The sequence below is a fragment of the Leptidea sinapis genome, chromosome 20 (genome assembly GCF_905404315.1).
Source record: "Leptidea sinapis chromosome 20, ilLepSina1.1, whole genome shotgun sequence".
NCBI lineage: Eukaryota > Metazoa > Arthropoda > Insecta > Lepidoptera > Pieridae > Leptidea > Leptidea sinapis.
Window position 1 is genome coordinate 12267557 of NC_066284.1, and position 16094 is coordinate 12283650.

Here is a 16094-nt window from a genome sequence, read left to right on the forward strand (position 1 = left end):
CAAAGTTGCGGCATACATATTGTATAGATAACGCGCGAGTTGAATGCAGAGTTCAAGAATGCGATTCAAGAACCTGATTATAATTGATGACCATTATCATTAATGTGTGTTAATTTAAACAATGCTTTAAGTTTAACATTTTACGTAAAACTTAAATCTCAAACTTTTGTTCTGCTGTTCCTCATTTCTATCATACATATCTAAAAAATTATTCGCCATTTCGCGTGCTTGGCGATGAATAAAAAAACCGTGTGGTGTCGTGAGATACAGGATAGGAACGAAGTTCCTTATTATAATAATATTAATTTTACTGATGTACTAAAAAAATGGGAAGTTTCCACTGACTACAATAAAAAAAAGTGTGTGTATACTTACGTATGCACGCAAGAAGTTATACTTATTTGGCGTAACAAAACAAATCCTTAAAATTATTTACTCGTCGTGCTATTCTACATTTGTAGAAAGAACAATATTGTAAAAATCGTGAAATAAATTATTGAATATTAACGAATACGGCTGTATTGGCTGCATTGGATTGAACCTTTTACCTGTCCTAATAATGGACGAAGAAACCAAAAAAATTAATTAATGTCGCAAACGTCAGAAAATTTCTGAAAACTTTTAGATGACAGGCGCGCGCAACGTAATAGTCAAAGAAATTTATCTTCAATAGCATCAAAAAGGTATACATATTGTACATGTTTTGCTTTTATGTCAATGTAATTTTGCAGTTATAAACCTATTTAAATATTCGTTTATTGTATTTTGGTTTGGTCTTGTTACCAATGCTCTAAATATATAAAATAAACAATTTAATTTGTCAGAAATGTGTCAAATGTCAATAATGGTTACTTGTCAATTATTTATATATAAAAAAAGTCGTTACAACTTTTGGTCTTAATTTTTTCCGTCTAGCCACCATTCGCAACGCGTGATAAGGAACTTCGTTCCAAAACTCGTTTTACTATACAGAACTTGATGGACTCGGATCTGTTATTATTTAAATCAACAAAATATCACGGGATCTCAACTTTAGTTTTAACACTATGACACGGTAAGCTACGACTACGACACTGCGCTACACTACCGACTGCAGTCAACTCGCGCGCTAACTGTGAGTCCATCAATGCCTAGTTGTGGCCAAGGCTTGAATAGTATATTACTTACTTAGTACTATTCACTTCACCAGTGGGAGGCTCCTTTGCACAGGATGCCAGCCAGATTATGGGTACCACAACGGCGCCTATTTCTGCCGTGAAGCGGTAATGTGTAAGCATTACTGTGTTTCGGTCTGAAGGGCGCCGTAGCTAGTGAAATTACTGGGCAAATGAGACTTAACATCTTATGTCTCAAGGTGACGAGCGCAGTTTTGTGCAATTCAGAATTTTTGTGGTTTTTCTAGAATCCTGAGCGACACTGCATTGTAATGGGCAGGGCATATCAAGTACCATCAGCTGAACGTCCTGCTCGTCTTGTCCCTTATTTTCATAAAAAAAAAACATTTAAATAATGCCCGGAAATTAAAAAGAAATGACTCATGCCGCCTCTTGAGTTTCAGGTCACAGTCTCCACTTTAACTCAATGGCGAACGACGAACAATAATAATTTTCCCGCGTAAACTGTTTAAATTGAAGGATAGTTAATATAAGCTTGGATAAGTTATAGGAAGCTTCTTTCTCCTAGACAACCAATGAAAACTTTGTAATTTTGGAATGAATTTATTTCGCCTTTATTAATAACACAGTAAGAGTTTATGAATTCAAAATTCCTAAAATGTACATAGCAATAAAATATTCTAGAACAGTAAAGCGTACAGGGATATGAGTACCTAGTGAATAAAAGATGGCGAAGCGTCATTTAGTTGTGTAATTTAGCAAGCCTGCCACTTTAGTCGTCACTGTGCAGTATCTGGCGTGGAATAATTGAGCGGGGCTTGAGCGCACATATCGTCTGTTTAGTATTATTTAACAATACTAGAGACTTATTTCTGAAGAAACGGGTCGACAGATTGGATCCACAGGCTATGCATAAGAATGAAGCTGCCAGCTAATATTTCTTATCTAATTATTTTTGTCCTGCATGGGACGCACTTAATACTAAGTGGTCACGTATATATTATGAAACGGTGACGTCAATTTAGTCGACTTAGGCCCGGTATCCACCAAAGCAGAGAAGAGATGTGAGGTGTGTATAGCGGATATGTGAGCTGTGAGAGATTGAAATCAGTCAAGTGATGTCTAAAGGCCGCTCCGCCATGCTGCTTGCTCGCTCGACGCGGCACAAAATTCTATGGACAATTAATGAGACATCTCCTCTCCTCTCCGCTAGATTCATTTCCACCGAAGATAAGCGGAGAGGAGATGTGGAAATTATGAAATCTGATTGGTTATCAAATTACATCTCCTCTCCTCCCGGCTTTGGTGGGTACCAGGCGTTACCCAGATTAACTATCTATAATCGTTTTACAACCTAACCTAAAAATGTTAGATTAGTTTTATGTTGCAATACATTTCATTAAAAACACTTTTTAAAGGATTAAAATGCGTATAATTGTAACTGTATTTTACATTAGATTTCGACGTTTCAAACTTTCCCAGATCATGTTTTTAACTGGGACTGCGGTTGTAATAAGTCATGATAGTATTTGTCATAGTTGTCATAATGAAGTTTAGAACCATTTATTGCCTCGGAGGTGCTGTAAGACTGATGATTATTGGCAAAATTAACTGACTGTGTCCTCTTCAGTAACAATTACACGCGTTTTAATCCTTTAAAAAATGTTTTATTTAAATGTGTAACACTCGCGTTAATAAAAGAAAATACTACATTCAAAAATAAAAAAGTAAATCGCAAATAGAAAAAAATTATGTTCTACGGGATTGTAACTTGGCGGAGCCATTAGATCATGTAAATGCTCGAATTACTTCGAAAATTTTTGTAATATTGCTAACGGATATCAAACGTACAACTCAGTTACCGATCTACTAGTCTTTATGAAACAAACACGTATGTTATTTTATAGATCTTATAGTCTGTTAAAATTATCGTTATTTAGTCAAGATTTTTCAGAGCCTAAAAAATCTCGACTAAATTTAATACTCTGTCTTTCAGTCTAAAATTTTGACTGAAAGACTGTGTAATGAACTAATAAGACGTTAATAGACGTTACGCACAACTGAATGCAGCGACCTTGCGCTTGACAACAGCTGCTTTCCCCGAATTATAAAACTCCGATATTCCGACACGATTTATAATATTTATATGAAGAAAATTTATAGAATTTATACAAAAAATATGTTAATAACAGTATTTTGTTTATTGCAGGTAAATTTGAGCATCACCCCGCTGCAGGTTTCAACATGGGCTACCTCATGGCTCCTTACCCCTACCCCAATGGAGGGGCTCATCCCCTGCCCGTCTCTATGGTAAGTCTATCATTTTGTGTCAAGCAATATTTATGACAATTTCATCCTTGCGATATATTTTTGTGACCTATATTAATTAATGTTGTTAATAATCTCGCGTCCATTTTAAAGAATATAGTGAGATGGATTTGTAACCGTCAAAGTTTTAATGGAGAGGAAATGTAGCAAGCTACAATTTTTGTATCGATGCTCGATGGTTTGCAGAAACTACAAATCATTCAAATGCTTGTAATGCTGAGTATGCATCATATAATAGCGGCTAAAGAAATCTGACGCAAGAAGTAGAAAGAGTGTATGTGACGAGGTGATTGAAATAAAAGAGTAATATTTCGCTGGCTTTCGTCCGTTGTACTTCGCATGTCATAAGTCTAGGGCTAAACGCAAAATTCAACCCTGTGACCAGATTTATCTCATATTTTCAGCATATTTGCGGTCAAATTATAATGACTAACTCCTCATAAAGATATTTGTCCTCAAGGAAGAACATATCCTTTAAATGCTGTTATTATTAATAGAAATAAAATGATAACTCCATTTACTCGTATTTATGTATATAATAAATTAAAAGATTTATCGTAAATTCCTCGTCCAATATGAATGTAAACACAAATAAAAAAAAACGATGCACCATTAGCATGCAGAGTTCGAATTAATCAATATCATATAATATGTAGGAAGATGGTAATCCGTTGATTATCTTCACATATACAGTAGATACATCCAAATTTTACAGTAATATAGTTCCTGCATAATATACATAAAATATTTCATTAATTTTTAACAAATCCATCATTGGACATAAATTGGAGAGTGTGTTAAAAGTTATAAATTTTTATTACAGCTTTGGCAGGACGTGATAGACTTATTATTATTAAGAATATAGACTTCTGGACGAAATGTGGACGTGGCAACATAAATATATAACGATGATCACATTAAACAATAAGAAAAAGTAACATTGCAGTTTGATTAACGTATTAACCGAACGACAATGATATATTTTATTTAGACATATGATAATTGTTATATACGATACGTATCATAAACGATTATTAAGTAATGATTTTACAATCAAAAGCAAGCTGGGGCCGCGTAGAGACGAATATGAAGAATCTATACTATAAATTTTATCAAGAGAGCTCAATCTACCCTCAATCTGTGATGTTTGTTAACAAGACTGTTTACTGTGATACAGTGGGAACACGACATTAATTCATGTCCGTGTTAAATCTCTTACCTTTACAACACTTGTATCTAATCGTTTATCTACTTATCAGTTTCAGTTCATTTGATAAATCGTTCAATATCGCGTGTTATTGAATTTGGGCTTGGTACACACTGCTCAATCCTGATTAGCTCAAGGGAATAGTAAATTGTCTAAAAAGTAAAACACGTACTTCACGTCTATATTATCTCTGGATCTCGCTGCATCGTGAAGCTCCCTCCCATTCACCCTTTCACCCCCTCGCGCTCGTCCTGTTGCGTCAGTACTGTTTGCAGTTTCATTACCGTCATTATATTTTCGTGCTATCATCACTGCTTTATTTTTTTTATTGTCACGTATTGACTTTTGTTGTTTTTAGTTCTGTTCTGTGTCGCTTTAATATTTCTGTTAGAAAATTAAAAATTAAAACCTTTTTTTTACTTATTTATTGATTTGTCATCATTATAATAATTATAATCATTATCACATTTACATCAGTCTACAATACTGAAAAAATATATCATTAATAACAAAGTAATAATTTAAAAAATCGTTAATACTTACAAAGCGACGCGACCATGTGACGTCATCGACGTCAGGTCCGTCAGATGTGTCAGGTCGTAGAATTTTCCTAACTTCACTTAACTCTATCGGCCTTACAAATAAACTTGGTATAAAGTTATAACTGGTGATAAACAAAGAAAATGCAAAATGTTTACAATATCGTTGACAACACTGTCAATACAATAATAATTCTGAAGTTTTCCGAATGACAAGCTGCCTTGCAAATAAACGCGGGAAACGTTATACGTCCGAAAAAACCATTAGTAAGCAAAATGTCTATTTGTAAGCATTTTACATATTCTTGGTTTATGCTTAGTTATAACTTAATGCCTGCCTCTGAACGTTCGGAGGTCCTTTATCAAGTGAGTGTAGTGAGATCGCGGGTAACTTTACTTGACATTTCCGTGTACAAAATAGATTCCGTGTTCAAAATAGATTCTGTGTACATCGACAATTATTATTTTTTTCTTTTTTAAAAATTTCTTTATTGGACATAGAGTGTATTCGCGCCCTAACTTGAAAGGTATTCAAGATATTTGCAAAATATTGCTGATATCTTGTGATATCGCAATGTACTGGGCTTCATGTGTTTTTGTACATAATATATTATTATGTTTTTGCTGTCAAAATACTAAGTTACTATTGTAACAATATTTATTTAATTTGTTTAAAGAAATCTGGTATTTTATGTTGTCTTGCTTACATTCTTCATAATACTTTTGAAATCTTCCTTAGGTGTGCTGAGAAGTCGCCTCGAGTCGATTAATGGACCAGTCAGAGCAAATTTTACTATATTAATAATAATAATTAATATTAACATATAAATTATGTGATTACTTTATGAATATAGATAGAATCACAGAACGAACATCGACTTGATGTAGATTTTACTTCTGTCGTCCACTGTGTGGTTAAAACGCGTTTCATGGTATTAAAAATTAACAGATTATTAAATTTCGTCTGTCTGTTTGTTCGTTCTCGCTAAATTCGGATACGGATATTAAAGTAAAAACGTACAATTAAATAAAAAGCCAACTATGAATTATAATTCGTTTCGCCATTGCAGTTGAATAGTTAAAGAGTTACTACCGCATTAAGAGACTTTAATATTTATAACATTTCCTAGGAATTTCAAATTATTGCGTTCAGTTAGGTCTTTCAGCTTTCATGACTGAGTCGGTTATAAATTTTATTATGTATAGGATATATCCCAGAAGATATACAATACGTTCCATATATCATCTAATATATCAAATTCTCGTGTCATGGTGTTAAACTTTGAACTCCTCCGAAACGGCTTGTCATGAAATTTTTAGTGCATATTGGGTAGGTCTGAGGATCGGACAACATCTATATATTTATTATTATATATATATTTTCATCCCCCTAAATGTTAAGGGTGGTCCACACGACTTTTTTTTTTTTTTAATTTGTTTGATTATGAGTCAGCATTAAAAATACATACAACTTCAAATTTTCACCCATCTACGATCAACAGTTACTTTTGTATCGCCATTTTAATATCGGCAATACAACGTTTGCTGGGTCAGCTAGTATTATTATAATATAGTATACCTATATTAATTTTACACTCGGGTTCAATATATATATATATATATATATATATATATATATATATATATTGATATAGCTTAGATATATCCGAAGCGCAGTTATCACAGTGGTTATAATTAAATAGTTTCTCGGTAAAGCACAGCACGTGTCGTGCCGGCATCGAACCAGCGACCCACCGGAAACGTATACACAAACAGTTTTTATTTCTGTCTGCGTTTGACCGCTGCTCGGCTGTGCACGACGTACTAGGAAACATTATTTATATATTATATTTATTTACGACTACCCGCAGATATGGTTGTGGGGAATTTGTTAAATATTATGTTAATGTTTATTATATTAATTTCTCAGTTTGTTGATAAATATAATTATTATTATTATTCATAATACATATATTCCAATTAAAACTGTCAAAATGGAAATATAAATAGTAGAGTAATACACTAAACATTTAGTGTTTTTTAATAATAATTACCAACTTCTTGGCAAATTTCTAGTTGAATTAGATAATAATATTTCCTAAGACAATTTATACGTCTAGATCTCTATCTGAGGCTCTTACTTTAGCATAACATGCATGACAGCTACGTTTAATACTTGTGATACGTCAGTCATTATTTTTAGTGTGCGTCTGTTGCTGAAAATAGAGGCTAACAGTTCGCCACTATTTTTTGACGTGTTTACAGCTACTACAGTCTATCAGGTCGTATAATTATATTAGAATATAGTACAGAAGCGGGAATCGAACTCGCATGAACTGTAGTTAAACACATGTATTTTTCTGATAACGGTCGAAAGGTTTATTTAGTATCAGCTCGATCCCTTTGACCGCGTGCAACGCAGAACAGCTCGCATTGTCGGGGACCCAGTGTTCTGTGAACGGTTAGATAACTTGCCTCTGCGTAGAGACGTCGCTTCACTGTGTGTATTCTACCGCATTTATCACGGAGAGTATTCCGAAAAGGTGCTTTACCTGATTCTTGCCGCCGAATTCCATCTTTGAACGAAACGCCACAAGTTGTCTGTGTGGCGGTCCTCCACAGTGCGGTTTAAAATGAACTTTCTTCCACGTACTACAAAGCTGTGCAATGAGCTTCCTTAAAGGCCGGCAACCTGTGATTCCTCTTATGTTACAAGTTGTGGGCGGTGGTGATCACTTAACACCAGGTGACCCGTACGCTCGCTTGTCCTCCTTTTCCACAAAAAAAAAAACAAGTATGTCGAAATTCGCTTAAACATACATTTCCTAAGTAACTGTTATCATTTGTTTTATACACTGACAGTCTACCAATTGTCATACAATATCTTTCGTACAAATAAATTTGAAAAGAATTATCAACAAAGTGGGTCATTAATTAATAATTTTGTAGATGGTACAGTGTGTGTGGATTGATGCATCTATTATACTCGATATTTTTTGTATTTTTTTAATATTAATTTACATATTTTATTTACTCGTATGACGTTTGAGTATTTATGTTACATCACATCAAACAGAGTGTATTAAAAATAATTTGTAAAATTATGGAGCTGTACTGATTTAAAAGATTGTCAATGAGTTATTTGCCACTTCTTCTTATTAAAGCTCATTGTATTTTTTTCCCTATTTTAATCAATTTGTTTTGCTTTGTGTCACGATTTAATATATCCGGTAATATATTTCATAACAGCAAGTATCTTTTAACAAAAATGTTAAAGATTGTTAGAGGGATATTTGAATATCTAACCACAATACAGGTAGTAGGTAAGTCAGATCGAAGAGGTCAATATCGTTCGATAGGCGATACCCAAGCTAGTACGCATGAACATGGAACGCCATTCAAATCCTTTGCCGCCAAGACAAGAAAAAAGATACCACGAAAATATGAAACTTGAACGCAACAGGTGGACATACGGTCGTCTCATTCTTTTCTATCCGAAGTTAAGCTGCCTCTCTTTTGTGCGGAAGCCACCCCTATGTCGCCGCCCCGCTCTGGGCGGGAAATTTCAAACCAAGGAGGGGATGGAAATTTTCTTTTTGCCGGCGGGGTGTTTAGGGCTTTTGTCTGGATGAATGCGGCCAACGATTTCGGGGTCGCTTGCTCTCGTCTCTAGATTTACAGGAATTACATTTATTGTGCTGGAAAAATATGACCGCGTTTCGATGCGTTTCGTATTTTGTCAGAAATGTTCAAAGATTAATTTGGAACAAATGGAAGCTTTGGTTATTATAATATCATGAAACAATTTCAAATTCAAATATTTTAATTCAATTAGGTTGTAACACTTTTCGTAAATCTGTTTTTTGAGAACAATCGGCAAGAAACATAACAATTGCAATCTTAAATCATTAATATAATTCAAATAAAAGTATCATCTTAAAACGAATTAATAATAATTATATCATATATTTACATGAAGTTAAAATGTAAAAAATAAAACTAATTATCAATTAAAATATAAGCTTTTGAAAACATAATATACGGAATGTTTAAAACGTCGCAACAGCTGTTGTGATGACGCAAGGAATTGTTGATCTCCTTTTTGTTCGGATTATTGTCTGAGTTTTTCCTAAGTCGTCGTTACGTCTTAGCTTAGTTAGCACTCAAAGCGATGTTTATAAATACGGACTTCAAGTCTACTCTCTATAGATTAGTATAATCTATAGATTAATCTGAGCAAAGTCTAAGTACGTTCTATAAATCTCAGCCTATTAGTTAAATAGGCTACCCAATTCGAAATGAATCTATTTTATTCCATCTATTACGCTCCGTAAAATTGCTAAATCTTTTGAAGTAGATTGTGTTATATTGTATAATAAACTCCCAAATGATATTCAAATATAACCAATTAAAAAATTTTAATGTGCCGTAAAAAATAAATTAACATCTCAGGCCTACTATTATGTGAAAGATTATTTGAATGATAAAGATAATTAGGAATACTGTCTCTAAGTTTATTGTTATTGAATATTGTTATACTCATTTGAATGTTATTTTAAGTAACCTTTGCACTTAATCCTAAATCTTCCTTACACTAAATAATTTATAAAGTATTACAGTGAATAAAGTTTTTTTTTGAATTTGAATATATTACAAATCTATACAAAACATAGCTTCGATCTTGTTAAAACATAATCATCTTACATTTCGCGAACCCTTCAAAAAGAGATGAAAATGATCAGTCTGGCTTGGTCCCCTTTAATTCCTCCGAGTCGACAAGCCCACCCCATGCAGCGACAGAATGTTTGCTTTTCAAAAGCGAGTGAAACACCGCTAAAGACCTAAATTACCAAATGTTGCTTCGTGTTTCATGATTTTAATGCCGCTACGAATGGATTATCACGGCTTTGAATACAGCGAGAGTTTAATTCAACGAGTGCAGCATTACACCATAGGTTGGTAAAATAGTTTGGCGACCCATATAGCCTAGTAGTTAGTGAGGCCACTAAGCTTGAGGTCCCGGTGGGTACAAACATTTATATGATAAGAACTGTCAATTACCTAATACCGGATTACATTAACAAACTGCCCAAAGAGAATCCTGAAAAAAATAATAGGTTTTATGAACAGGTACAGAGAGCCTTTCATGGCTCTCTGTACCCTGATAAACCCGTGAGTGAGGTTTTCGCGGTACTTATTTGATAAAAATATTGCCTATTTGTTCCGTATTGGCCAATTCACTAAAAAAATGAATATGGAAGATTGTTTCTGAGTTCTACATTCTATATGGACTGAACTTATAAATATTTATTATAAAGATTGCGTCTAGTTGGTGCCGGGTTTCAGACCACCATAAACACTGGAACTGTTTTTCAATTGTTTTAAATTTATTTGAGTACCTACATCACAAAATCAATAACAACACAAATTAGTTATAAATTGTATTTTTTAAGAGCGCAAAAATGAAAACTATAACAGTTTCGTGCGCCGTTTCTTCTCTCTGAGCACGAAATTCGTTTCCGAAGCGGTTGTAGCGCTTTAACTGACATCAAAAAGAGCTCGATATTATGAAATATCTGAAATATAAAATGCTTTTATTCCTCTTATATGACTGACCGAAGAAAAACTACAAAGAATAGTTGTTTTAAGCTGAATTATATATTTCATAGTAAGCTTATCACAAGCGACTCATAAAGCGTAGTGAATTACTAACTTGTATGACCCAAATTGATCGACTAAGTGCAACGCTTATAAATGCTGTTATTGCAATTAGTATTATTGATGTGAAAACTTGAATCAAGCGCACTGCCCAATGTATTAATAGTAAAAAAAATATACACCTATATAAATATTTTAATATACAATCTTTGAATACTTTAATAGTAGATACATTGTTGAAGGGGAGAAGGGAAGCTATTCCTTCGTGGGTGCAGTTTGCGCCCGAGGGCTTTTTTATTTCCATATTTCATTACATATTCTCCCGAACTTTGTATATAGATCTGTCTATTCTAGCCCTACGAGGAATATAAAAAAGAAATTGTGGTAATTGTAGCAAATATATAAAAACCAGTGGGAGGCTCCTTTGCAAAGGAGGCCGGCTAGATTATGGTTACCACAACGGCGCCTATTTCTGCCGTGAAGCAGTAATGTGTAAACATTACTGTGTTTCGGTCTGAAGGGCGCCGTAGCTAGTGAAATTACTGGGCAAATGAGACTTAGCATCTTATGTCTCAAGGTGACGAGCGCAATTGTAGTGCCGCTCAGAATTTTTTGGGTTTTTCAAGAATCCTGAGCTTGCACTGCATTGTAATGGGTAGGGCGTATCAATTACCATCAGCTGAACGTCCTGCTCGTCTAGTCCCTTATTTTCATTAAAAAAAAGTAGAACGTATTTTAAATCATTTTGAAAAAAAATATCTCTCCACTATTGTAACGTATCGAAAATCTAGTTCCGTGAAATTATTGAGTTCAAATGAAAAACATAATATGAAAATAAAAACGATTTTCAGCATAGATTTTAAGTAATCATTAATGAGTTTCAAATCAAAATGCACGTGATTAACTCTTCCCTGTTATCATAACACTTAACATGTTTTATCGCCATTGCTAAGTTATTTTCCATAAAACAATTGTACGAAAACGATAAGGACAATTAATGTGATATTTAATTACTCGCTATAATTGTCAGGTCGCTTTATCATATAATAAAACCCTCATAATAGAATTGTTATCATGCACTTGAGATATATTTAGACAAGTCCAGATTTCATATTGAATTGTAGCTGCATTTCCTGTATGTTTGAATTAAATGCTCGCTCGTATGTGCAAATAGTATTAATTTTATTGTACTGTTCTTCGTAAATTATCTTTACTAAGTTTACTTCAAAAAATTAAATTAAATTATTATTATTAAATTTACTTCACTTTGTTGGACACCTCCAACATACATTGCTATGCGGACGACAGCACTGGTGATGCCGTATACACGGGCCATGCAGGTCTCTCTCGGGAAATCGTCGACCAGTGCCGGGAGAAACTTGTGTCTTCTATCGAGTCCTCTCTCGAGAAGGTCGCGGAATGGGGTAAATTGAACCTTGTCCAATTTAACCCCCAGAAGACTCAAGTTTGCGCGTTTACCACTAAAAAAACCCCATTTGTCGTATCACTGCTCTTCGAGAACACTTCTCTTGAAGCCGCGCCTAGTATCGGAATACTGGGTCTCGAAATCTCGAGCGATTGCCAATTCCGTGGCCATCTGGAAGGCAAAGCCAAATTGGCTTCGAAGAAGCTGGGCGTCATCAATAGAGCACGGCAATACTTCAAGCCGGCCCACATTCTAGCGCTCTACACAGCGCAGGTCCGGCCACACATGGAGTATTGCTGTCTTCTCTGGTCTGGCGCACCCCAGTATCTGCTCGATCCATTTGACCGCGTGCAACGTAGAGCAGCTCGAATTGTCGGGGACTTAGTGCTCTGTGAACGGCTGGTTCTCTTGGCGTTGCGTAGAGACGTCGCATCATTGTGTGTCTTCTACCGCATTTATCACGGGGAGTGTTCCGAAGAGCTGTTTAACCTGATTCCTGCCGCCGAATTCCACCTTCGCACGATACGCCACAAGTTAGGATATCATCCTCACCATCTGGATGTGTGGCGGTCCTCCACAGTGCGGTTTTCAAGGAGCTTTCTCCCTCGTACTACAAAGCTATGGAATGAGCTTCCTTTTGCGGTGTTTCCGGGACAATACGACATGGTTACCTTCAAAAAAAGCGCGTACACCTTCCTTAAAGGCCGGCAACGCTCTTGTGATTCCTCTGGTGTTGCAAGAGAATGTGGGCGGCGGTGATCACTTAACACCAGGTGACCCGTACGCTCGTTTGTCCTCCTATTCAATAAAACAAAAATAATAATAATAGTCACACTTCAATTATTTTACACTAGACAGATAAGCTAAAATTATGAGTAGTACAGAAAGCTATAAAAACTAATGATGTTACTCTCAAATTGGTTCAGATACTTTTAAAACAAGAAATAATAACTGTTTATAACTCTTATACGATCACAAATAAATCATCAGAATAAACAGTAAACAATCCTGTGTTGCAGATTTCCATGGGCTATTGCCTCTCCACATCCCATCACGTGATCCTCTTGCCTGTTTGTCCCCAAAAAATATATTTGCAGTCATTAAAAGAACATATTTAAATGTATTCGAAAAACTGCGTAATCGAAAAGATATGATATCGTATTTAAAATAAGGTTGCTCTCCGCATTTGCTATTTTATAACATTTCTGGACAGCTGTTGATGCAAGAAGTCTACGGAGATTGAGAGACTGATATACTTGGTCTTACTATATTTACAATAAAATATCTCGAAATTAACTATACTATATGATGATACTAACACAAGGACTGGTGCATTCGATAATGTCTATATTGAAGTTAAGGACGTTTCCGTCGCATAAAACGAAGTAATTGAGAAACTGTCTACGCGACAAATTAGGTTTAAAGTTCTTATTGAAATTGAGCAGTTCAACCCTTGATGGACGAGGACCTACAGAAACTATACATAAAGATAATGGATGATATTATGGAACTATATCAGCAAATATATCAGTTTGTAAATATATCAGCAAACTTTCTACTCTTTTAGAATCTCTTTCAATAAAACGTGTCAATAAAGTCTGTCCTCAGTACAAGAATATTTATAATTTTGGAAGAATCTATTAACTTGTAGGCTCTGCAGCTGCAATTTGGCTTCTAATCTTACTTATCTAACTCTTTGGAGAAATTCTCAGGAATTTCATCAGTTCTAAATCCCATGGATACTAAAGAAAGATCAATTAATATATCTCAAAACTTCATTTATCTCATCGAATCATGGACCAAACAATTACATCATTGCGTCAATGGACACCTCGTTTCCAAAATAACAACATTTTTCTGAAAGAATATTTCTCTCGTGTACAGACAGTTAAACTTTCGTGTGTAGAATGACGATTGCTATCGCAGTATCACTGTAGCATCTTGGCACGACTCCTAAGAGGATCCTCGGCTATGTGCGTGGATTACAAACTTTGTCCTATTTTACCAATTTAAGAATTTAAACTATATGAAATTTTATCAGTAACCTTTGCGGTTTTGTTTTTATTGACTTAGTCAATGTACTTTTGTCCATTAACGATGGTCAATACCTGACTGGCAGCTTTAATTGTTTTTGATTTTGTTTTAATTCTATTGACTTTTTATTATTGCATTATCAATATGTACATGGGGTAAGTTATTTGGCTTTGTTTTTTAATTTACCTAGTGATGATTAGCTTTTGGTGAAAAACATTAGAATATTCAAATTTGTAACCTATGTGGATACTAATTCAGGGTGAATCATTGCAAACATCAATTGAGAGTTTTGTAAGGCAATAAATTACTATGTATTTGTCTTCCTAACATATTAAATAAATTATTTTTCAAATTTTATTCACATTGGATTTTAGAATCACTTAGACTGTTAAAATCTAAAGTCATAAAGCAAATAAATTTCGTTAATTGACCAATGCAAAAATACACCTACCTAATACTTAAAGACTGCAAAAAACTGAGGGACGCGATTCACTCCAACTCAAATAGCAAAAGTAAGAAGAACCTATATAAAAAATCGAGCCTAGTTTGTTGCTAGTTCTTCTGGCGCTTGCAAGGACGGTTCGTTGACCGAAATTTAATATAATGATGTATGTGTCAATATGATTTTTGTTAGTCGTTAGGAGTGTATAGTATGAGGTGAATGACCGAAATTGTCACTTTCCCGGAGTAGAGCACCAATTACAGTACAGTCCGGATGTAGGTCTGTAGACAAGGGTATCTGTGAGAGACCAATTATTCATATCACCACGACACATCGGCAGCACGTAGCGGCATGTCTCGCCCTAAGACCTCAGCCTTATGTTAATACGTGACCTGGTGTATGTAACAACTTCTAATGTATGTTGGTGCGCTGAATACACACCACATATATCGTTTGTAATAACTAAGAATGCAGGGGATGTTAGTTCCATAGACTTATGCGTGACCAACATCATATTATTGCAACTAACCAGTTTTTAGTCAGATACTAATTTATCAATAAATACCACAGTGTCTGAAGAGGAAGAAGTGTTTGTTGCCAGTGATGTCATACGGAACCTAGGCGTGGTCACACTAATGAAGATTGCTATGGTCGGAGTGTTCCTATGAAGAGAATTGTAGGTGAACTGGTTGCGAGACTGAAGAGGCAGTGGGCAGGGCACGTAGTTCGACGGACAGATGTCCGTTGGGGCAGTAAAGTCCTCGAATGGCGACCACGTACAGGAAGACGTAGTGTTTATAGGCTTTGTTACAGTTACGGTACAAGATGTACCGCCGATCTCGTCAACATCGCTGAAATAGGTTGGATGAGGGCAGTGCAGGATAGTCATGGCGATCTTGGGGGAGGCCCTATGTCCAGGAGGTGGACATACTCCAGCTGGAATGATATTCGTGTTTTATATTTATTTATGGAAACAAATTAAACGATCTGACGACAACAATAATAATAACTATCAACATTCCAACCGACTATACAAATCATAATAATCCTAATAAGCAGCTGTATCTTCGCAATGCAAAAAACTCAGTCAACCAACTGAGGTGTTCGGACATGAGTACTAAATGTTCATGGTGAGAATTGTGTTTAACTTACTACTGCACTGTTATATGAATATTTTTCGATTAAAATTATTCGTGTCATTGGTGCTTCTTAACTTTCTGTAAGTCCTTTTGTGCCTCCTCTAATCTTCTTCATTCTGACCTCTCTCTCGATACTCTACAGTCGTACTCCATGTTATGTCTGCAACCTGCCTCATATCATCGTCATATTTTTTTTTGTTGCCTCT

General features: G+C 35.0%; 1 protein-coding gene across 6 annotated transcripts in view; it reads left to right on the forward strand.

Moving 5' to 3' along the window:
• The window catches only part of LOC126970087 (protein pangolin, isoforms A/H/I/S), a 179284-nt gene that overhangs the window by 80990 nt on the left and 82200 nt on the right, over positions 1–16094 (forward strand). For all 6 annotated transcript variants that reach the window (XM_050815806.1, XM_050815807.1, XM_050815811.1 and 3 more), the window contains exon 4: positions 3325–3425. In XM_050815806.1, the coding sequence (XP_050671763.1) occupies positions 3325–3425 (101 nt within the window). The remainder of the gene's footprint in view (positions 1–3324; positions 3426–16094) is intronic.